General features: G+C 37.5%; 2 protein-coding genes across 2 annotated transcripts in view; one reads left to right on the top strand and one right to left on the bottom strand.

The window, feature by feature from the left end:
• LIN28B (lin-28 homolog B) overlaps positions 1 to 24,946 on the bottom strand; it is a 125,297-nt gene that overhangs the window by 62,998 nt on the left and 37,353 nt on the right. The window lies entirely within an intron of this gene.
• On the top strand, positions 23,811 to 24,029 carry LOC110583483 (cytochrome c oxidase subunit 6B1-like). The gene has a single exon (XM_021693544.1). It carries the CDS (start codon positions 23,811 to 23,813, stop codon positions 24,027 to 24,029), a length of 219 nt encoding a protein of 72 aa, XP_021549219.1.

A 24,946-nucleotide genomic window follows, 5' to 3' on the forward strand; every position in this document is an offset into this window, starting at 1 on the left:
TGAAAGATGGGGAATTCTCTATTCTTTCTTCACAAAAATCAACTTCTCCCCTTGACTCAATAATTTTTATTAAAGGTGCCTCCATTTTTCTAGTCACACTGATTCCGATCCTTAGTTATACCCAAACTGTTCACTGAATCTTGTGAATTCTTACTTCATAATCTCTATTATCTGCCCCAACCATTTCATTGGATTGCCACTGCCCTACTTCAGGCCCTAACTATCTCCTACCTGGTTAACCGTAATGGTTTCCTTATTGGTATTTCAGCACCAAGTCTCCTCCCTACTTCATAGCATCTTCCATATCTACACATTCTCTCAGAATAAATCTTACCCTACTAGTCTCCTGTCTCAACATTCTACAATATCTCTCCTAGACTGTAGGTTGAGACCATTCATAATCCTCTAGTTATACTTTCCACTTCTTTTCCCATTACTGTAAATCACAATTCCTCCAATTAATAAAGCTGGCTGACTTGTACTTCCTTGAACACACTTTATGTTTTCTCATCTCTGCACTCCAGCTTATGCTGGTGGGGATGCACGCTCCTAGTCAGAGCTCTCTATCAAAATCTTACTCAAGATTCCAGACCCAGTTCAAATGATCCTTTACGTAATCATCCTCAATTGCTGCAAGTTGTAAATTCTCTCCTCTTTCACTTAATTGATTCTTCTGTATAATTTTCACAATATACTGCTGTGTAATGCAGATACTTGTGCAGGCCTTACTTTTTATTTGCTCTTTTGGCTTTATCTTCTCCTGAAGGCCAGGGATTTTGATATATATCTTAGTATTTCCCAAAGGGCTTATTTAGCAAAATGCCTGCAAACAGGTATCATTCAGTATGTACTTAAAAGAATTCTAGACTTAGCAACAGTAAGATCCTTAAGGGTTATTTAATCCAACTCCCACTTGAAAAAAAAAAAAAAGGTGAACTGAACTTGAAGGAGTTAAGTGAATTACTCATGCAAAGTCAAATTTTTAGGCTCCTACCTCTACTACATAAAATAAATTCTCATATTTTTCGTGTCAAGGTGACACTGTGTATAGTACATGTGGAATAAAGAAAATACTTATAGGATTATAATGTTTCATGGTAATAGCATTATTTTCTAACTCCATTCCTTGTTCTTCCTTCTACCCATATTCTCTAATCATCCTCATTGAGATGCCAAACAATCCATCAAATTCTGCCCATAGTGAACCAAGAATGCAGATTTATGTAGATTTTTCCTTGACCTACATATAAGACCTTCATAAGGCAAGACTTTGGTGTTTGGGCTTATATGTCATCTGTGACATTTGTTTGGACAAAACAGAAGTTTATTCTCTATAGGACAGAATCACAGTTATTGAATGAATAAATGAACAAAGGAAAGAAGAAGCATTTAGAAGAAGCTGCTGACATGCCTACTAAGATATCAGGCACTTACAATAAGAAGAGGCCAATTTTGAATGTGTTCATATTAAGTTAATTCATCTGACACTTTTTATTCATGTTCTTCTTCCTCTAATCAAATAAGGCTCCCTTTTCTCCCACTTCCCTTTATTCCAAATTTTTAAATGCATTGTTGCTCAAATTTATTTCAGAATTAGAAAAATACTGGCTTTCGATTTCCTCACTATACTCCCTCTCCTCCTCCCAATCATTTTTAAATGACTTGCAAAGAATGGCAGTAATATGGAGACAGATGAGAACGGTCCATTTGTCAAGTACTTCTATCCCACCTTCCAGTTAGTAATAGGATTACTTATCTCTCTTGGCACATGCTATTTCTTTGCAACTAGATTGGGAAGGCTCTGAAGTGTTGCTACAGTTTTGTCTTTGTTTCTCCTTAGGAAGCTTAAGCTGACTTCCAGTTCAAGATAGCAGGGTGATCAAACACATGCCTCATGTTATTCTTTAAAAGCCATCAAAATGACAGTAAAATAATAAAGAGAAATAGATTCATAAGAAAGAAGAGAAATAAGAGAAGTGCCATCAGGGCACCTAGGTGGCTCAGTCGGTTAAGTGTCTGACTCTTGATTTCAGCTCAGATCATGAACTCAAGGCTGTGAGATCAAGCCGTGGGTCGGGCTCCATGCTGGGTATGGAGCCTGCTTAAGATTCTCTCTCCTTCGGCCCCCACCTTAAAAAAAGAAAGAGCCTCTCCCTCTGCCCCCCCCAAAAAAGAGGGGTGCCATCAACAGAAAGCAGAATTCAAGAAATTTCTGGAAGTTAGAGAGCTGAGTGGGGTGCCAGGCTGGCTGTTGGAAGAGTATGCGACTCTTGATCTTGGGGTTGTGAATTCGAACCCCATGTTGGGTGTAGACATTACTAAAAAAAGAAAAAGAGAGAGAGCTGGCTGATTAATTAAATTGAAGGAGCCACACCCTAGAAAAACTAATAAAAGAGGCTACAGCAGAAGTAGAAACCAATATTCCTAACAGAACCCAGAGAGACTGTGTTGAGTCTCAATATGTACAATGAAGAGCAAGAGAACGAGGTGGGCTTGAAACCAAGGGGATTAATGGAAGGTTTGTAAATGGACTAGATGCCCATTTTATCCTCCCCTCCCTATACCCACCTATACACATGGAAACAGCCAAAATTAACCCAATGCAAATATTATAAGGCTGTTTTCTAAGACACTGAAGGAAGTATCTGGGCAACTGGTGAAATAATGGATCCTACACACAAATTCTTATTTACTCTGGTAATTTAGAGTTTGTTGGTACAGGTGCTGTCCCCTTCCCAGTCAACCTTCAATCATTCCTATCTCTCATTCTTATCCTTCATTCATATATCTGCAGGGTCAACCAAGAATCACAAAACATGCAGCATAGTAAAAAAAGGTCAAGATAAATGAGGAAACAAAAGAAATTTCATGCACCATGTAATTAGTATCTCCAGAGATATCTGAAACAATATAACATCAATAAAACAAAAAACCACAACCAGAGAATTAAAAAAGCACTCTCATAAAGTCAAAAATGATAGTTGAAATCAAATGGGTTGGAAGTAAAAGGTTAGAAAATCACTCAGGGGATAGAATAAATGGACCCCCCCAAAATGAAATACATGAGAGAATATTTCAGAAGTACAGAGGATTAATCTAAAAGGGAGAGATAACAAAGAAGATGAAGGAAGAAAAATGAAATATAAGAAAATTACCCAGAGCTAAGGGAAATACCAAGGAGAGGCCTATATTGGGTGGAGGCATTACTGAAACTTTTACACAAGATGTACATTTTTGAGTACATGAAGACAGATTTTTTTTTTATTAAAGATTTTTATTTATTTATTAGAGAGAGAGAGAGAGCATGAGAGGAGGGAGGGTCAGAGGGAGAAGCAGACTCCCCGCCGAGCAGGGAGCCCGACACGGGACTCGATCCAGGGACTCCGGCATCATGACCTGAGCCGAAGGCAGTCGCCTAACCAACTGAGCCACACAGGCGCCCCCATGAAGAGAGATTTTAATGGGGACAGAAGATAGTAATACAAACTGAGCTAACAGTTCAACCACATCCTTGTGCTGCAGTATAGTTAATACATGTCTGTGATAACCAGAGGCTTAGTTTAAGGGTATTATTAAGGGGGTGAACAAAAATGAAGTGGAAAATGCTGGTTAAAGCCAGATAATGGAAAATTTTAATTGCCATCCCAAGCATTTTATTGTGTCTGAAATAAAAATCTGCTTGAATTTTTTCACTGGCTTTTAGAAGTAGGAAGATAAAATGTATGGTTTAAAAAATTTAACTTCCTTGGCAATACTGTGGATGTGTGGGGGATATGAGCAATCTATGTGGGGGTGCCTGTTAAAAGGAAACTATTATAGTCTTAGCAAGAGATTCTTAAAACTAACCTGAAAGATGAAAGAAGGAATTGATTTTGCAAAAAACACTTCAGGAGTCATACATATCACCTGCTCTAAATTATTACTTGCCCCATATAACAATTCACTGTTAAAATGGATAGTGATGTTGTAACTGTAATATAAACATGTTTACAAGACTGGTCCAAGAGCTTCACCAAGAAAGGATCATCTGTAACTCAGTCACTTGGGAGACAACTCAAAAAACCAAAATCGGGCTTTTTCCCTTCTTTCACTACCATTCCTTGAACACGTCAATCAATATCTTGATAGTTGGCTTTCTCTAACTATAACAACAATTTTAAATGATTTGCTGCATTTTTAAGACAGCATAATGAGAATATAATTAAAAATTAAATTGTAGAGGTGCCTGGGTGGCTCAGTTGGTTAAGTGTCAGACTCTTGGTTTTGGCTTGGGTCATGATCTCAGGATCCTGGAATCAAGCCCTGTGTCTGGCTCCTGCTCAGCAGGGAGTCTTGGGAGTCTCTCCCTCTCTCTCCTTCTGCCCTTCCCCCATGCTCACGTTCTCTCTCTCTCTAAAATAAAATAAATCTTTTAAAAAATCAAATTAGAAGAATTCCAGTCCAATAAAGCTGGGTGATAGAGGTATGTTAAAAAAAAAAAAAAATTCCTGAATAACTAAGTTAATATTAGTAGGTTAAGGAGCTGAAAAACTTCATGAAAATTCAAATATATTGTTTCTTTTCAATATTTTTATGAGGCAAAGACTGTTTTTCTCTAATGTAGTAGTGGAAAAATACACCATTTGTTAAGGGCAATTAATTATTACACAATATACAGTTGTAGAGGTATTATACAACACGCATGAGCAATTCTGGGACTCCTAAAGATTATATGCTTTTGATCTACATGCCAAGATACTCCAAGATAATTAATCCTGCACCCACAAGAACACATCAGAAAGATCACTAGACTAAGTGGGGATCTAACCTTGGCTCCACAACTAAAGTGTGGTGCAACCATAGACAAACTGCTTACCATTGGGTGAGTCTCCCCCCTCTTCTTTTTGTTATGGATACAGATCTCTATCCTTCGTTATAACACTTCTGAAAAAAAATCTGTGACTTCACTGTCTTTGTAGACATAAATGGAAATAAATGAACTATATTTTAGCCAATGTTGAAATTTCCTTTTATGTATTATTTCTTAATTTACTGAATAGCAAGATTTTCGTTCTTACTTAACTCAAATTCCTTAAGAAAACAAAAACTAAAAGAAATATGGTAGTAGTGTCAAGTATACTCAAATAAGAGAATTAAAAAAAAAAAGAAAGACATATGCTGGCACTCTAGAAGTTGATGTTTACCGACCTTTACCTAAACAGATCAAATCTAGTTGAACCCCAGTCAAATCACTAAATTTCACATAAACAGAGTAAAAAATGGGATTTTTCTACTTTTCTTGAATATGAAAGGAAGCCTTTAGAAAGTCCCTCCATCTGGCCTGTCCTTCAAAATCGAAAAGGGCAGCACTAAAAACTAGCAACGCTACTGGGATGGCATTTAAAAAGGCATCATGAAAAGCATACAAGGATTAAAGCTGGATTTGAATACTGGGTTTGAATCCTAATCCTACTACTTACAACCTCAAGCTGCATGACCATAAACATATTTTTAAAAAAGTTGTGCCCCAGTTTATCTATCAACCCATGATAATAATAACTTCTACGAATTAAAAATATCTACTACAGTTATTGTTAGATTCCAAGTAATTAGTGTAAAATGCCTAAAACAGTGCTTGGCATACTGAATAGCATTACAATAAATAGTTTCTACTATTTTGATAAGTATCCAGTCTGTGCCTCTACCTTCTGACACAAGTATGGGAGAGGCAGGAGAAAACAAACAGGTTCAAGAACCTATTCACAAACAGGCACTGTGCTGAATGCTTTCACTTGTTGTCCCATTGGATCCAACTTAACCCTACCTCTAACACCCACTTGGCAAATGTCTGCATATTACTGAGTTGGTTTAAACATTATCTCATCTTCAAACCCTTCATGACATTCTTGAGCAAATACAGGCATGCTTTTCCAGTGCTCCAATTATACATGGTATATATCACCATTATAACACTTATTATATTGCATTATTATGTGTCTATTTTCTTATAAGGCTACAAACATCCTGAGAGGAAATATTAGAATTTTTCATTTCAATCCTCACGCCTAAAACCATCCCGGAGACACAGCAGGTGCTCAAAATATATTTGAGGCAGGTGAGGAGAATCAGGGTGGTGGGGAGTAAAGGAAAGAGGAAGGGAGGAGGAGAAAGTAACTGTAACCTTCTCTCTTTCAGATGAGGACACTGAGAGACCCAAGGTCAAATCTGATGAATGGTAGAGCCAGAACTCAGAACCAGATGTTTGACACCAAAAGCCCTTAAAAATAGCATGATGCTTAGTGCAGCATTCTCCAGAATGTTTCATTGTTCCCTCGATACCATAATCACAATATGAAGATTTAGAACATTGAAGCTATAGGCCTCCTCAATGTATGTTCATCTTTTATTCCTTGTTTTAATTCTTCTTAAAAATTTTTCTGTAAAACTTCTTAGCTGATAGATTCAATTGTAGGAAATTAATTCTTATTGTAGGACATTTTATTTTACTGCCTCTCTTTGAAAATAAGAGATATTTAATACATGATGGCTACATAATTTTTTTTAAAAATCCCTATTGGGGCGCCTGGGTGGCTCAGTCGGTTAAACGTCAGCCTTTGGCTCAGGTCATGATCCCAGGGTCCTGGGATCGAGCCCCGCATTGGGCTCCCTGCTCAGCGGAGAGCCTGCTTCTCCCTCTCCCTCTGCCTGCTGCTCGGCCTACTTGTGTTCTCTGTCAAATAAATAAATAAAATCTTTAAAAATAAATAAATAAAAATCCCTATCAAATCTAAGCTTCAATGATATTCATGTTTCATGAACCTGAAAGGATTATATATTTCACTTAGATCTTACTTATAAAAAATACATCTCAACAAATGGTGCTGGATTAACTGACATCTGCATGCAAAAAAAAAAAGATTCCAAACAGTTCTTATGCATTTCACAAAAATTAACTCGGCATGAATCCCTAACTTAAATTTAAAACACAAACTATGAAACTCCTAGATAATACCACCAGAGAAAACCTAATGACCCTGGGTATGGTGATGACCTTTCAGATAGAACCCCAAAGGCATAAAACAGAAAACAACAAATAATTGATAAGCTAGACTTCATTAAAATTAAAAACTTTTGCTCTGCAAAACACATGTCTGATAAAGTAATTGTTTTTCAAAATATACAAAGAACTCTTAAAACTCAATAAAAAAGACCAACAGCCCAATTTAAAAATAGGCCAGAGACCTAATGTACACCTCACCAAACAAGATATATGGATGGCAAATATGCATTAGAAAAGATGTTCAACATCACGTGGTATCAGGGAAATGCAAATTAAAACACCTAGTAGAATGGCCAAAACCTGAAACACTGACAACACCAAATACTGGTGAGGATATAGTACAGTTCCTCGTAGCAACAGGACCTCTCATTCATTGCTAGTGGGAAATGCAGAATGGTACAGTCACTCTGGAAGACAGTTTTAAATATTTTAACAAAACCAAACATATGCTCATCATGGGATCCAGCAACTGTGCTCTTTGGTATTTACTCAAAGGAGCTGAAAACTTATGTCCACACAAAAACTTGGATATGGATAGTAATAGCAGCTTTGTTCATGCCAAAACGTGGAAACACCCAAGATGTCCTTCACTACATGAATATATAAATATATAAACTGTGGTATATCCAGACAATGGAATATTATTAATCACTGAAAAAGAAATGAGTTATCAAGCCATGAAAAGATATGGAGGAACCTTAGGTGCATATTACTAAGTGAAAGAAGACAATCTGAAAAGGCTACATACTGTATGATTCCAATTATATGACTTTGTGTAAAAGGTAAAACTATGGAGACAGTGAAGAAATTAGTGATTTTTAGGGATTGGGGAGAGTGGAAGATGAGGAGGAATAAATAGGTAGAGCATGGAGATTTTTTAGAGCAATGAAAATGGTCTGCATGATACCATAACAATGGATAGATGTCGTTATACATTTGACCAAACCCATAGAACATCAAGAGTGAACCATAATATAAACTAAGGACTTTGGGGTAATTATGATGTATCAGTGCAGGTTCACCAACTGTAACAAATGTACCACTCTAGCAGGGGATGTTGATAATGGGCCCCAACCCACACCCCACCCCCAGCTCCAGGGAGGGGAGAGGGGGCTAGAGATTGAATTTAATTGCCAATGGTCAATGTAGGTATTGTAGGTCAGTGTAGTAGGTTTTGTAATGAAACCTCCATAAAAACCTAAAAGGTCTGGTTTGGAGAGCTTCCGTGTTGGTGAACATGTGGAAGTGGTGGGAGAGTCATGTGCCTAGAGAGATCATGGACGCTCCATGCCCTTCCCACATACCTTGCCCTTTGAATCCCTTTCATCTGCCTATTCCTGGGTTATGTCCTTTTATAATAAACCAGTGATCTAGTAAATAAAATGTTTCTCTGTGTTATATGAGCAGCTCTAGCAAATTAATCAAACTCAAGGAGGAGGTTATTGGAACCTCTGATCTATAGCCATTAGGTCAGAAGCACAGGTGACAAAGTGGACTTGGGACTGCTGTCGAAAGCGGACTGGGGGGGGCAGTCTGGCACTAAGATCCCTTAACCTGTGGGACTTGATAATAACTCCTGGCTGATAGTGTCAGAATTGAGTTGAGTTATAGATTATAGAACACCCAGCTGATAACAGAGAATTTCCTTGGTCACATGGGAAAAAAATTCACAAATTTGAATTGGAGTCAGTATTTTACAGAGCAACCAGAACTCTCATACATTGCTGGTAGGAATATAAAATGGTAGATCTACATTGGATTAACTTCAATTTCTATAATTTCTAACAGAATTAAATATATACCTGTCCAAAAGCCAGTATTTCATTCCTAATTATTTATCCAAGAGGAATGAAAACACATGTCCACTCAAAGACTTGTAGGCAAACATTTATAACAAGTTCATCCACAGTAGCTAAAAACTAAAAACAGGTTAGCCCTCAGTAATAAAACAGATAAATTGTGCTATATACATACAATAGAATACTACCAAGTAAAAAAAGGAATGAATTACTAGTATACACATCACAATACTTCTCAAAAACTGTAAAAGGTCTTTGATTTTTACCTCAAATGCAAGGTGAAAACTTAGCCTGCTAGAATTCCACATATGCTAGTAGAAAGCACATTACTACGGAGTCAGAGACAAAGGACAGTTTATTATTCAGAGCAATAACAGTAACAAGTAATCAGCATTTTTGTGATGATTCTACAAGTCCTTATTCCCACAGGGTGATAGGAAGAAGGTCAAATGAAACCTACACACAGTGTGTTGCATTACAAGAGAGGAACACTGAACTTAGGGAAGCTGAATTTTTCATAATGGGCAGTAAGCATGCTTGGCCTTTACTCTGGAAGGAAACACTATCTCTATGTTCCAAGGCAGTTGCTATATAAACATCCTTGAAGCCCGGAACAAAGGAGAGCCATTGCCTCACTCACAAGCATGTAGCAATCTGAGAGTATTGGGAAAATTGTCTTCCAACAATACTAAGTGAAAGCAGCTTTATACAAAAAGAGTACAGACTGCATATTCCATTTCTTCGAATTTCTAGAACACACAAATCTAACCTATGTAGGAAAAACATTTAGAATAGTTGTTGCCTGTGGGTGGGTGTGTAGACTGACTGAGGAGGGACACACAGGATCTTTCTAGAGTGATAATATTCAAGGTCTTGAGAGTGGTTCAGGTTATAAAAGTATAGACATTTGTCAAAGTTATTGAAAAGTACACATAAAATTTGTGCATTTCATCACATATCAATTTTACCTCAAAAAAGATAGTGAACTCTAGTTAATGATATGCATGATGAAAGATTTAGGGGGGAGTATACTGATGTGTGTAACTTCTTTTGAAATGCATCAAAAAGATTAATGGATCCACAGAGACATAATAGGTGTAGAGTTATATGAAAAAACAAGTATAGGAAAACATTAATTATACAATCTAGATGTTGGATATAATGGTGTTTATTGTTAAAATTCTATCAACTTCTTTGTTTCTAATTTTTTATTTAAAATATTGAAAAAATACGGGGCTCCTGGGTGGCTCAGTCGTTAAGCATCTGCCTTCGGCTCAGGTTATAATTCCAGGGTCCTGGGATCGAGCCCCGCATTGGGCTCTCTGCTCGGTGGGAAGCCTGCTTCTCCCTCTCCCACTCCCCCTGCTTGTGTTCCCTCTCTCGCTGTGTCTCTCTCTGTCAAATAAATAAATAAAATCTTTAAAAATATATATATATATTGTAAAAATACATCTTTGACAGAGATACTTTATGGGTGAGAAATATCTTGACATAATTGATTTTTTTAAAAGTAATAAATTGAAATTGAAGTTATCATTATTATATTTACAAAATACCTAGTAAGACCAATGTGTACATGGTACTATATTGGACATTACCAACAAATTTCAGAAAATCAAATATTCTGGTGATTTACAATCTGATATTTTATATTACTTATATAATTGGAAAAGGGGAGAAGGTAAATGGCGGGCGGGGTGGGGGGAAACAGAGAGAGCATATTTTCTGAGGAGTTATACTTGATCCTTTCCTCCCAGATAATGTCTACCTTCTGCTGGGGGCTGATGTGGCTTTGAGAACAGTATGATATCACTCTTTATTACAGTGATTGGTGATGGGGATAAGTATAGAGAAGATGAATCAATGAGAAGTGGGTCTACTTTCCCTTTAGAGCTGCCAAAAAATTAGGAACCTCTCAAACAGCACATATAATACTAAAGATTCCAAACTTATCTTTTTGTTTTTATTCAGTGGAAAAACAAAAGCAAAAACAAAACAAAACACCAAATCCGCTATCCACAACTAATGCTGCTTGCCCATCTGAAGCCCTATGACAGAGTGATTTTTTTTTTTTTAAGATTTTTATTTATTTATTTGACAGAGAGAGAGCACAAGCAGGGGGAGCGGCAGGCAGAGGGAGAGGGAGAAGCAAGCTCCCCACTGAGCAGGGAGCCTGATGCGGGGCTCGATTCCAGGACCCTGGGATCATGACCTGAGCCAAAGGCAGATGCTTAACCAACTGAGCCACCCAGGCGCCCTGAAAGAGTGATTTTTTAAACTAAATCTTTTCTCTTTTTTTTTTAAAGTAGGCTCCACTCCCAGCATGGAGCCCAGTACAAGGCTTGAACTCACAACACTAAGATCAAGACCTGAGCCAAGATCAAGAGCTGGACGCTTAACTGACTGAGCGACCGAGGTGCCCCTAAATTCATTTTTTTTTTTTACAAATGTAAACAATTCTGGAGTTCAGAGAAATGCTTCAGTAATTCTAAAATTTATCTGAATTTTTACTTTTAAGTAGATTTTTAAAGTGCCTTAAAATCTGTAACATAAAACACAGTCATATTATGCTCTTAAGTAAGTCAGTAGAAACCGTAATGTTACTTGGCACCACGGGGTTTACAAATTTCGTGTGTGTGCGTGCAAATTTCAGAAGCTTCTACTGGTATCTTTCAGTGAGTGTATTAAAACTTGTGCTTTTGATTTATAGTACAATAGTACAGTTCTGTATTGCTCTTTCATTAAAGCTTTCAGCTTATTCATGGCTACTTACAAAAAAAAAAATCACACCAGTGCAGTTACTATTAGGGCACATGTGACATACACAAATGTGGCAAGACCCAGGCACATAATATAGTTGTCAGCTCTTTAAGAACAAGTGAACCCATAACATGCTTTGTTATAATACCTTGAGAGTTCTTAGCTGAATTATCAGTGTGTCTGTGTGAAATGAAAATAACTACCTTTAAAGCTAGAGTATTCTATTTCTTGACAAAAAGCAGGACATTTAAAAAAATATGTTGAGTCATTAAACTCAGGGTAAAACAAGTTCCATTACAATAACAACAATGAATTCTTTACTTGTTTCTACTATACAGACAGTGCCCAAAACTTTCCTATACAATCATCATGGAAGAACAAGCAAATATGACATTATTTGATATTATGGTTCTTCTTTTTCAAAATAAAAATGTTTCATACATGTGTTTCAAACATGTTTCATACATTTGTTTCAGCAAAGTGTTCATATGATTGCTGACAGGAGACAATGTCATTTCCAAATACAAAGAATGAAAATAAAAATTTATTTTTAGTGTAAACTGAACAACTTCATGATTTAGAATATAAAATTATATGATTTAAAATAACCTACTAAATTGAATCTGAGGGAAAAGAAGTATGGACGGGGAAAAAGCTTACTAATTTAGCAATGTGATTTTACAGTGTTACTAGGCTTACAAAGATAATGTCACCACAATGAATCATGGAACACTACATCAAACACTAATGATGTAATGTATGGTGATTAACATAACATAATAAAATTTTTAAAAAAATAAAATGAATAAATAAATCTTAAAAAGAAAAAAGAAAATGTCACCAATAAAATTAAAACAAAGTTTGAACATAAAGCACAAAATAAAATAAATGCACTTGAAATTTTATCTGACAAAAAGGTACTGACATATTTGAAGTATTTTTTTAGTGACAACATAGAATAACTTATAATTTTTTAAAAATATATTTTAAAATATATATGTTCATTTTCAACCAAGAAATACCATTTAACATAGTTGAGGTATCTGGTCATTTAAAACCTCCCAAGTAGACATTTATAATTCAAGGATGCAAGTATTTGTTCAATATTGCCAGTGATTCAACACAGAAACAAATATGTCTTACAAGTTTGTCAAGCTAGTGAATCTTTTTTTGTTTATTTTTTTTTTAAAGATTTTATTTATTTATTTGAGAGAGAGAATGAGAGAGAGAGAGCACATGAGAGGGGGGAGGGTCAGAGGGAGAAGCAGACCCCCTGCTGAGCAAGGAGCCCGATATGGGACTCGATCCCGGGACTCCAGGATCATGACCTGAGCCGAAGGCAGTCACTTAACCAACTGAGCCACCCAGGCGCCCTCTTTTTTTGTTTAAAAGAAACTGCTATTGAGAAAAATAGCTCCCATCTTTTAAGGAATATTAATCTTTTTATTTTTACTATATTTATTGAACACAGTAATTTTCAACAAGTTGTGAGGGGTGAGTGGCAGTTTTTAACCCATACAGCCAGAGTGTTGAAGCTGGAAGAGAACTTAGACTTCCTATTCTTGGAAGATACAAATATTATAAAATTCATTTAAATAAAAGAGCATAAAGAAATTATAGAACATGCATCAGTGGAATGCCTTTGTGGTAGCCATTATAGGTATTACAAATATTCTGGTTGCCTTCTACTTCAAGGCAGATGGTAGGCTTGCACTTCACTACTGCATTTTAAATTAGGCATGGCCATGTGACTTGCTTTAGCTAATGAAATGTAAGTATAAATGGTGTGGACACTTTTGTGTAGAAGCTTTTGGAGGTAGTTCCCAATCTGCCATATTCCCCTTTCCTGCCTCAACAATTCTAGAAGCAAGTTTCATAACAGAGCCTCCATTTGTCTGAGTCCTGAAATGAGAACGATGAGCAGTACGTACCATATTGTGTATGTAGTTTGAGAGAGAGAAAACTTTCACTGTGTATGCTACTGAAAATTTGAGATTGTTTATTGTCAAACATAACCTAGACTGTGGTACAGAAAAAGAATCTAGAAGTGAGTTGTGGCCGTACCCAAAACTTAAAATATCTGGCATTATCTTCCAGGTTGGTAAGTGGAAGGAAAACCATGCTGCATGGCAATCCACACTATATGGTGGCTATGCATTCTAGTAAAACTGTCACATAATAAAATATCTCAGTCACTCTTAAAACTGGACAGCCAAGAATCACCAGACACTTCAAATTGAAGAAAAGAGGCAAAACAAGCAAACAGAAAAAAGAGCCTGGAGGAAATAAAACAATGTAGGGAGAAGAAATCTTAGAAACTGCAATTAACATCTTCAGACAGATAAGATTATATTGCATTCATGAAACCATTCTGGATTCTTCTGAAAACAAAAACGAGCTCTTGAAAATTGAATATATGATTAGAAAAAAATCAATGAAAGTGTTAGAAAATTGACTGCATATTCCAAAAAGAGCACAAAGCAAAAATGATAACAGTAAGAGTGAAAGGCTTAAAATAAAATACAGCATCCACCAGTAGGAGTTAAAGAAAGAATTAAGGAAGGAGAAGGCTTTAGGGAGAACAGTTCTAAAAAGAGAAAGATGCAAGTTTTCACACTGAAAAGATCAAGTCATTTAAAAAATCAATTTTGCACATCACTGTAAAACCTCAGAACAACTAAGGTTTTGTGGGGAAAAGGGGACCTAAAAGCTTCTAAGGAGAATGAAAAAAAGGGGGGACTCTTATGAAAAGGAGTAAGAACCAGGATAAAATCTGACTTCTCAAAGCAACGATGAACATTAGGAGATAACAGAAACATATTTTCAAATCTGATGAAAAAGCATTTCTATATGAATTGCATACCTAGCCAAACTATCACAGAGTCTTAAAAACTTTACCTCCTTAGTACTCCTTTTCTTTAGAAACAGTTTCAGGACATGGAGAAAAACCAAGAAAGATAAAGACATGAGATCCAAAAATAGTAAAGAAGCAAAGGAAATTCCCAAGATGAGAGTAAAGGAAAGCATGGGTACAACAGCTATCCAGCAGACCTGCAAGGAACAACAAAGTTTAGACTGGAGCAAGAATGTAGTAAGCTCTAGGAGAGATGCAACAGGAAAAAAAAGAAAAAAAGAAATTGGCAGATGATCGGAGAAGTTTGAAGCTACTGAGCAGCTTTCCAGTTCTGTTGAAATTCTGGAAACATGCTGATGATATATACATAGAAAATCAAGCAAAAATAAATAAATAAATAGCAATTATCAACTCTAAAAGCTGTTTTATTTTTTATTTTTAAATTTTTTTATTATTATTTAAGAGAGAGCATGTGCATTATGCAGGGTGGGGGAGGGCATAGGGACAGGGAGAAGGAAAGGGAGAGAATGCCAAAGCAGACTCCACGCTGAGCACTGAGCCTCGACTCGGGAGCTCGATCCCACCACCCAGAGACCTAACACCTGAGCCAAAACCTATAGTCGGATGCCCAACCAAATGAGCTGTAGAGGCACCCCTAAAAGCTGTTTTTTAAAAAAGGAAAAGCTGGGGCACCTGGGTGGCTCAGTCATTAAGCATCTGCCTTCGGCTCAGGTCATGATCCCAGGTCCTGGGATCGAGCCCCGCATCGAGCCGGCTTCTCCCTCTCCCACTCCCTCTGCTTGTGTTCCCTCTCTTGCTGTGTCTCTTTCTGTCAAATAAATAAATAAAATCTTTAAAAAATAATAAAAGAAAAAAGAAAAAAAGAAAAGCAATCACAGTATACTGTGATTTCTCTGTAAACATATATGTAGCTATAAAAAAGTACTAAATATTAATTTAAACAAAAATTGTGAACTTTTTAAGAATAAGGGAAGAGGCAGTATAAAAGATGTAAATCTTCATTTTCTTTTTCTTTTTTTTTTTAAGTTTTTATTTGAATTCCAGTTAGTTAACATACAGTATTATATTAGTTTCAGGTCGACACTATAGTAATTTAACACTTCCATACATCACCCTGTGCCCATCACAACAAGCGCACCCCTTAAACCCCATCTCCTATTTAACCTATCCTCCCATCCATCTCCCCTCTGTAACCATTGTCCTCTATAGCCAAGAATCTGTTACTTGGTTTGCCTCTCTATCTTCTTTATTTGCTTTGCTTGTTTGCTTTGTTTCTGAAATTCGACATATCAGTGAAATCATATGATGTCTGTCTTTCTTTGACTGACTTATTTTGCTTAGCACTGTATTCTCTAGCTCCATCCATATTATTGCAAAGCAAGATTTCATTCTCTTTATGGCTGAGTAATGTTCCATTGTATATATAAACCACATGTTCTTTATCCATTCATCATCAGCTGATGGAGACTTGGTCTGTTTCCATAATTTAGCTATTGTAGATAATGCTGCTATAAACATTGGGGGTGCATGTATCTCTTTGAATTAGTTATTTTTGTATTCTTTGGATAAATACCTAGTAGTTTATGAAATACAGCAGTAAATACCAAAAGACACAGCTAGACAATTTTACTTTGGCTTCCTGTATAAAAAGTAGAGATGGAGAGGAAAGGGACATTGGTTTGCTTTTCCTTTTTTCCTTCTAAGACTTATAGAACTATTTGATTTTTTTTTTAACTATTTGTTTTTTAACTACTACTTTGATAAAACTAAATTTAAAAAACAAAATGAGAGGTGTGCCTGGGTGGCTCAGTCATTAAGCGTCTGCCTTCGGCTCAGGTCATGATCCCAGGGTCCTGGGATCCAGCCCCGCATCGGGCTCCCTGCTCCGTGGGAAGCCTGCTTCTCCCTCTCCCACTCCCCCTGCCTATGTTCCCTCTCTCGCTGTGTCTCTCTGTCAAATAAATAAAATCTTTAAAAAATAAAAATAAAAAACAAAATGAGACAGAGAGATCTAAACTCACCATTTCTGTTCCCTCCTGATCCATTTATTCCTCAGTCCTTGGTAAAGTGACTTCTATACCAAACTCTAAAGAAATGCTCCCACTAAGGTCAAACTTTGGCTTCTTTGGTGCAAAGCCAGAGGACTCTTCAGTCTTACCATATTGGTCAGCTTTATAGCGCTTGACATTAATCACTCTTTCACTGCTCTTGACATCTGGGACCCTAAGCCTAATTTTCTTTCTTATGCCTCTACTTACTCCCCCCTCAGTTACATTTATAAGTTGGTCTTCCTTGACTTTTAAATTATTGTTTCCTAATGCTCCATCTTGGCCTTCTCACTCTATCTGCTTTCCTTGGGATATTTTCTTTTCTTTTCTTTTTTTCTTTTTTAAGATTTTATTTGAGAGAGAGAGAGAGCATTAGCAGGGGCAGGGGGAGAGGAAGAAACAGACACCCACTGAGCAGGGAGCCTAATGCAGGGCTCGATCCCAGGACCCTGGGATCACGACCTGAGCCAAAGGCAGACACTTAACCAACTGAGCCACCCAGGTGCCCTTCCTTGGGATATTTTCTGTATTCCCTTTTCAACTACTACTTATATAACTTCCATTATGGTATTTCCAGCCCAGACTTCTCTACTGGACTCTAGTCTATATATCTAACTGCATATTACATATTTCCATAGCACTCTCCCTCATGTCTAAAAGTGAACTAGCCCATATCCTCTACTACTACTGGTAAACACATACAGTGCTTACATGCCAGAAATTATTCTAAGCATTTCACACACATTAACTCACGTGTAAATGAAGCTAATGAAATAGGTGAAGGGGATTAAACTACCAACTTCCAGTTGTAAAATAAATAAGTCACAGAGATGAAAAGTACAGCATGGGGAAAACAGTCAATAGTATTGTAATAATGTTGTACGGTGACTATACTTAATATGGTGAGCACTGAATAATGTACAGAATTGTCAAATCACTATATTGTACACTTAAAATATAATACTGCATGTCAACTATACTTCAATAGCAAATTTTTTAAATGAAGCTAATGAAGGAAATTAAGGCACAAGAGACACACCCATGGCCACAAAGCTAGTGAAGGATTTTAAACCAGGCAGTATGGCTTCAAAGTGTAGCCTCCTAAATACACTATATTGCCTCACTAGTCAATTCTACTTAATGTATTCCTTACCAAGTGAAAAGTCACCATCATCCATTCTGTTACTTGAGACAGAAATCTCCATCTTCCTCAACCCCACATGAACCACCAATTAATTAATACTGATTTTACTTCCTTAACATGTATAGAATCTGCTCCCTTCCTTCCATTATCCTAATAAAATTCATTATTTCTCACTTAAACTGGAAAAAAATAGCTTCCTATGGTCTCTTTGCTTTTAACCCATTCTCTACATTGCTGCTAGAGTGAACGTCCTGAAGCAAAGATTTGCTCCTTCTCTCCTGTATGTTCACATTACTCTGCTCATAAATACAGGCTTTAAAGTTTTCAATGTGATCCCACAGCACTCAGCATGAAGTTTAAACTCTGAGTCCTTTATTTCCTAGCCTTTGCCTGTATTTCCAGGCTTAATTTGTACCATACTCCTCTACTCCTTCTGAATGTTTTAGCTGTAGACCTCACATACCAGGGTCTTATCCTCCCTGGAAGACACCCTTCCACTACACCCTTCTCTTCCTTCTCTACCATGGCCAGGTCTCTGTTAAATAACCTTCTTTTCTGTTTTTATAATATGTGGTCCACATCTAAAACCAACTTTCCCACCCATTACTGTAATAATGTGTCTATCCCTCAGAATTGGCTGCAAGCTCTAGAAGATCACGATAACACGTTTCATCCATCCAATAGGAAACTGAGGCAGACAGGTTATGTAACTCATTCAATGCCACAGAGCTAGTATTCAGAGGAAATGATATCTAAATTCAGATCTGCATGACTCCAAAGCTAATCACGGTCTTTATACAGAAGGAATGAACATGATGAAAGCAGCATTTTATGATAAGCTGCTACAACATAAGACCAACAGAATCCTCATATTCCTTGGTAGCGGTTCAGTGATTTGTACAGCTAAATGCTGTCTTAAAATAATTGTGTATAAGGCAGGCTTCTCTTAGCAGCGTCATCACACCTTCTCTTTCTTTTTATATTATCTCTTCCATTCAAAACCATAGGTCTTGGGCGCCTGGGTGGCTCAGTTGGTTGGGCGACTGCCTTCGGCTCAGGTCATGATCCTGGAGTCCCGGGATCGAGTCCCGCATTGGGCTTCCTGCTTGGCAGAGAGTCTGCTTCTCCCTCTGACCCTCCCCTCTCTCATGTGCTCTCTCTCATTCTCTCTCTCTCAAATAAATAAATAAAATCTTTAAAAAAACAAAATCATAGGTCTTTTATAAAAGTTGTATCAGAAAACAAATAGCAAGTAACTGTTACAACAAAGAGACTTTTAAAAATATTTTATTTAAACCCACAATTTAGAGATGAAGAAATTAAATCCAAAATTAACTTTGGGAAATTAAATGCCCAAAGTCTAAGGCAACAAAAGTAAAAATAAACAGGGGCACCTGGGTGGCTCAGTTGTTAAGCGTCTGCCTTCAGCTCAGGTCATGATCCCAGAGTCCTGAGATCAAGCCCCGCATCAGGCTCCTTGCTCAGTGGGAAGCCTGCTTCTCCCTCTCCCATTCCCCCTGCTTGTGTTCCCTCTCTCACTGTCTCTCTCTGTCAAATAAATAAAATCTTTTTTAAAAAAAGTAAAAATAAACAAATGAGACTATATCAAACTAAAAAGCTTCTGCATATCAACACACACACACACACAAAACAAAAACAAAAAAATCAACAAAATGAAATGGCAACCTACTGAGGGGGAGAAAATATTTGTAAATCATTTGTATATCATTAGCCCCTGATAAGGGGCTAATATCCAACATATACAAGGAATTCATACAACTCAGCTGCAAAAAACAATCCGATTGAAAATAGACAGAGGATCTGAATAGACATTTTTCCAAGAAGACATACAGATGGCCAACAGATACATGGAAAGATGTTTAACATCACTCATCATCAGGGAAGTGCAAATTAATACAACAATGAAATATCACCTCATACCTGTTAGAATTGCTATATCAAAAAGATAAGAGATAAGTGTTGGCAAGGATATGGAAAAAAAGGGAACTTTTTTTTAAAGATTTTTATTTATTTATTTGACAGAGAGACAGAGCGAGAAAGGAAACACAAGCACGGGGAGGGGGAGAGGGAGAAGCAGGCCTCCCTCCGAGCAGGGAGCCCGACGAGGGGCCCGATCCCAGGACCCTGGGATCACGACCTGAGCTGAAGGCAGACGCTTAATGACTGAGCCACCCAGGCGCCCCAAAAGGGAACTTTTGTGCATTGTTGGAGAGAATGTAAATAGGTGCAACCACTATGGAAAATAGTATGGAGGTTCCTCAAAAATGTTTTTTTTTATTTTTTTTTTTAAAGATTTTATTTATTTATTTGACAGATAGAGAGCACAAGTAGGCAGAGTTACAGGCAGAGGGAGAAGAAGCAGCCTCCCCACCGAGCAGGGAGTCCGGGGCAGGGCTCGACCCCAGGACCCCAGGATCATGACCTGAGCTGAACGCAGCCGCTAAACCGACTGAGCCACCCAGGCGCCCCTCAAAAATGTTTAAATACACCTACCATATGATCCAGAAATTCTACTTCTGGGTATTTATCAGAAAAAAATGAAAACACTAATTCAAAAAGATATATGCAACCTCATGTTTACTGCAACATTATTTACAATACCAAAGATAAGGAAACAACCTAAGTGTCCACCAACAAATGAATGTATAAAGAAAACGGGACACATACTATATGTTTATATTTATATATACGTGGAATATTTTTGAGCCACAAAAAAAGAAGAAAATCTTGCCATTTGCAAAAACATGGGTGGACTCTGAGGGCATTATGTTAAGTAAAATAAGTCAGATAATAAAAGATAAATGTGGTGATCTCACATGTGGGATCTTAAAAAGCAAACAAACAAACAAAACCCCAAGCTCACAGATACAGAGAAGAGACTAGTAGTTGCCAGAGGCGGGGTGGGGATGAAATGAGTGAAGGAGGTCAGAAAGTATTTCCAGGGGCATCTGGGTGGCTTAGTTGTTAAGTGTCCAACTCTTGGTTTTGGCTCAAGGTTGTGATTTCAGGGCTGTGAGACTGATCCCCACATTGGGTTCCACACGCAGCGGGGGGTCTGCTTGGGATTCTCTCTCCCTCCCTCTCCCTCTGCCCCTCCCCAACCCCCATGTTCTCTCTCTAAAATAAATAAATAAGGAAATCTTAAAAGAAAAGTATTTCCAATTATAAATTTCCAGTTATAAGATATATTTCCAGTTATAAAATAAGTAAGTCATGGAGGGAAAATGCCCAACGTCTTATAACTAGTTAGTGGCAAAGCTGGGACAAGATCACATTTCCTGTATTGAAAATAAGTGTTCTTTTTCACTACCTATGTAATGCTATTTCCCAGAAGCCCAACTTTAAAATATTTTACAGATTAACACAGTAAATCTCTATAACTGATTAACTTGAATGAAGCTTTCCTCATAGTAAAGTTAGCTAATTTGCAAATCTGTCATCATAATATACTGTCAAAGCTATAAGAACCTCTGATCAACTTGAAAAAAATATGGTTATTTCTCTTCAATAAACTTATACTTTAAAAGACATGGGTGAGGCAACATCAATGACCTCCTCAAAAGACACATATATATATGTATATGTATCTCCTCTACAGGAGTACAGACCAATAGAATTTTATGCAATGGATAGAAACGTTCTACATTTGCACTGTCCACGGTGGTAGCTAATAAGTAACTAATGAGCACTTAAGACACTGTTAGTGCAACTGAGGGCCAAATATTTTGTTTAATTTTTATTAAGTTAAATTTCAATAGCCACACAGGCTAGTGACTACCATCTTGGATACACAGTCTTAGAGTAAAGTCATAAAGATCTGAGAGGTACTTTGCAAAGGTTTGGAAATAGATTACATCCCTATACTGTTCAGTCCTATTAATGTAAAATAATTAACATAGAGTAATGACTATGAGATATTACATTATTTTGAAATGTTTTTATTAACTCCATGACTACCTTCATCTTCCAATCTATGTATCAGAGAGCAGGATATTATATGCCATGGGAGAAAACCTTTATGGCGGGTGCAAGGTTGGGCGAAGAATGAACAAACCCTCCTCCTCTAAAAAAAATTAAGAGAATCTCTTCAAGTGCCCAGCCTGCTCCAATGATCACAGAAGGGTCACAAAGCCCCAGGGGATCTTTCCAGGCATGAAACAAGTTCCACAACTCAGCTCTAATTCTTTCACTGGATGAATCACTGGATACACATAAGCCAAGGTCCCAGCTACACCAAATAACAATTTTTACATTACCACAAATTATACAGTCAAAGAGAAAAGAAACACATGTAGTTTTAGGCAAGGGCTTCATTAATTTATGACTACATATGAATTTATGTGCCACATATGGATTTTCTAATACTTAAATACTTATCTAAAAATTATCTTTCAGCTAGGGATATGGATTTTTTAACATCAAGAAAAATGTGGAGAAGAGCTCATTTTACTCATAGGGATATCATAATATTTCCCTGATTAGGTCATCACCTTTTAGTAATACTGTTTTAATTTCTATATTTTCATTAGCATACTTCCCTATACTGATTTTCTCCTGTATTCTCCATCCATTTGTTCAGCATACTTTATTACCCTTGTTAGTAATTCTTCCTTTCTCTTATATGACCCTTTTCCCTTAGAATCTTTCTAACCCTCATCAAACCTAAACAGTATTTTGTAAATGAACTATCTGCTGTTGAAAAAAGCACATTACATAGGGATTATTGGTCTCTAAATGCACTCAGTTCCCTCCTAGCTTTTTCACCTAGTTTTGTGAAAGCCCAAAGGGTCACAGATAAGAGAATATGTGGATGGCTCAACACAATCAGTTACTACCATAAATAAGTCAAGCATAAATCTTGCTGACAGTGGGAAGTCTGGACCAGGAAATAATACCAAAAGAAATGCCATCTTCAAGTATAAAAACCCATGATTTGTGTATGTTCCAAGGGCAAATGATTTGCACGTGTTCCAGAGGCCCAGCATGTAGACACTGTACATATCTGTATGTGTGTGCTGCTCAGCTTGCTTAAAAACAAACAGTAACTCAGGGCCAGCACTATCATAAACAGGTTTCTGAAAGGTTGCATTTTTTTTTTAAAGGTGTTTATTTTTCTTTTTTCAGAGGGGGGGGAGGGCCAAAGGGAGGGGGAGAGAGAGAATACTAAGCAGGCTCCATGCCCAGTGCTGAGCCCGACATGGGACTCGATTTCCCAACCCTGAGATCATGACCTGAACCTGATAAATCAAGAGTTGACACTTAACCGGGGCGCCTGGGTGGCTCAGTCATTAGGCATCTGCCTTCAGCTCAGGTCATGGTCCCAGGGTCCTGGGATCGAGCCCTGCATTGGGCTCCCTGCTCAGCGGGAAGCCTGCTTCTCCCTCTCCCACTCCCCCTGCTATGTTCCCTCTCTCGCTGTGTCTCTCTCTGTCAAAGAAATAAATAAAATCTTAAAAAAAAAAAAAAGAGTTGACACTTAACCAACTGAGCCACCCAGGTGCCCCTAAAACGTTTTAATAAGGATGAGCATCTGATCAACTCAGAAGATCCTCTTCTTTCCTATCTGCATATGATGGTGGCAATGAGTGAAGTTATAGCAAGTCAAAGGCTTCTAACAGGATGAGATTACAAAGAAAATACAAAATATATACAAACATGTCAATATATCTATATATGTTTTCACATCTAGCACTTATAAACTATTTTTGAAATTTATGGGAATTGGTAATTTAAGCTGGAGTTTAATAAGATGGAATTCTTTGTAAACAAGAGGTAATGTATCAAGGTAGACCTAATCAGCAGCATGACTTTGGTCAATTTACGTTTTGTCTATATTAATAATACCTAACTGGGGTTGTTATAATGATTAGATGGGTTAATGTATGTCAACTGCTTAAAACAGTAGCTGCCATGTAGTAAATCTTATACTTGACCACACCAATATTAAAAGGGGACTTTGCATGGAAATGTGATAGCACTTTAAAAGTATTTATAAGTAATTGTTATTGCTTTTTTCCACCTCATCATACATAGCACCTGTTCATTTTATAAAATATAGATAAGAAAAACAGAGGGTAGACACTGAGCTGTGAGCTGTTCCAGGGTGTCTTTTGGAGTCAGCACCATGGAAAAAGACACCAAGACCAAAATCAAGAACTACTGGAATGCCCCTTCTGAGAGCCACTTCCCCAACCAGAACCAGACCAAGAAATGCTGGCAGGACCACCTGGACCTCCACCGCTGTGAAAAGATGATGACCAATAAAGGCGGTGTTGTCTCCACGTGTCAATGGTACCAGTGTGTGTACAAGTACCTCTGCCCCATATCCTGGGTGTCAACCTAGGATGATCACCAAGCAGAAGGCACATTTCCTGGCAAGATTTGAAGCGGGTCTACTCCACCTCTCCTCTGTCCTCCATCCTTCTCCCAGTGTTGTGAAGGCGGGAGAAGGTACATGGCAATCCCCACCCTGGGATCCTGAATCACGGCTTAACTAATAATAAATACTTGCTGGAAATGTGTTTTAAAAACAAAACAAAACAGAGGGTAAAAATCACCTGAAATTCCATCATATCACTATGGCCTTTTTTTTTTTTACGATTTTGTTACCTAATTTATTACAATAAATTTCCATTTTCTCATATGAATAGACAGATGGAGTTACAATATTTTTAAACGTTGAGACCCAACTATACCCAATTTTTCTTTTTTTAAGATTTTATTTATTTATTTGACAGAGAGAGAGAGACAGCTAGAAAGGGAACACAAGCAGGGGGAATGGGAGAGGGAGAAGCAGGCTTCCCGCTGAGCAGGGAGCCCGATGCGGGGCTCAATCCCAGGACTCCGGGATCATGATCTGAACCGAAGGCAGACGCTTAACAACTGAGCCACCCAGGCACCCCTATACCCAATGTTTTATACTCTACTACTTTTCATTTGGCAAGGTAACTAAATATCTTTCCTTTGCACTGAACACTTCGAATGCCAAATGTTCCCCCCTCCCACCCTTTTCCCAGGCATATTCTCATTTTTTGAAACTTGTATATTAAAAAACAGGGACAGGGGCGCCTGGGTGGCTCAGTTGGTTAAGCGACTGCCTTCGGCTCAGGTCATGATCCTGGAGTCCCTGGATCAAGCCCCGCGTCGGGCTCCCTACTCGGCGAGGACCCTGCTTCTCCCTCTAACCCTCCCCCCTCTCATGTACTCTCTCTCTCTCTCTCAAATAAATAAATAAATCTTAAAAAAAAAAAAAAAAAAAAA

The sequence above is a fragment of the Neomonachus schauinslandi genome, chromosome 8 (genome assembly GCF_002201575.2).
Source record: "Neomonachus schauinslandi chromosome 8, ASM220157v2, whole genome shotgun sequence".
In the NCBI taxonomy this organism is placed as follows: Eukaryota; Metazoa; Chordata; class Mammalia; order Carnivora; family Phocidae; genus Neomonachus; species Neomonachus schauinslandi.

Coding starts and splice junctions, on each gene's coding strand:
- LOC110583483 (XM_021693544.1), top strand. CDS start 23,811: ATGGAAAAAGACACCAAGACCAAAATCAAGAACTACTGGAATGCCCCT.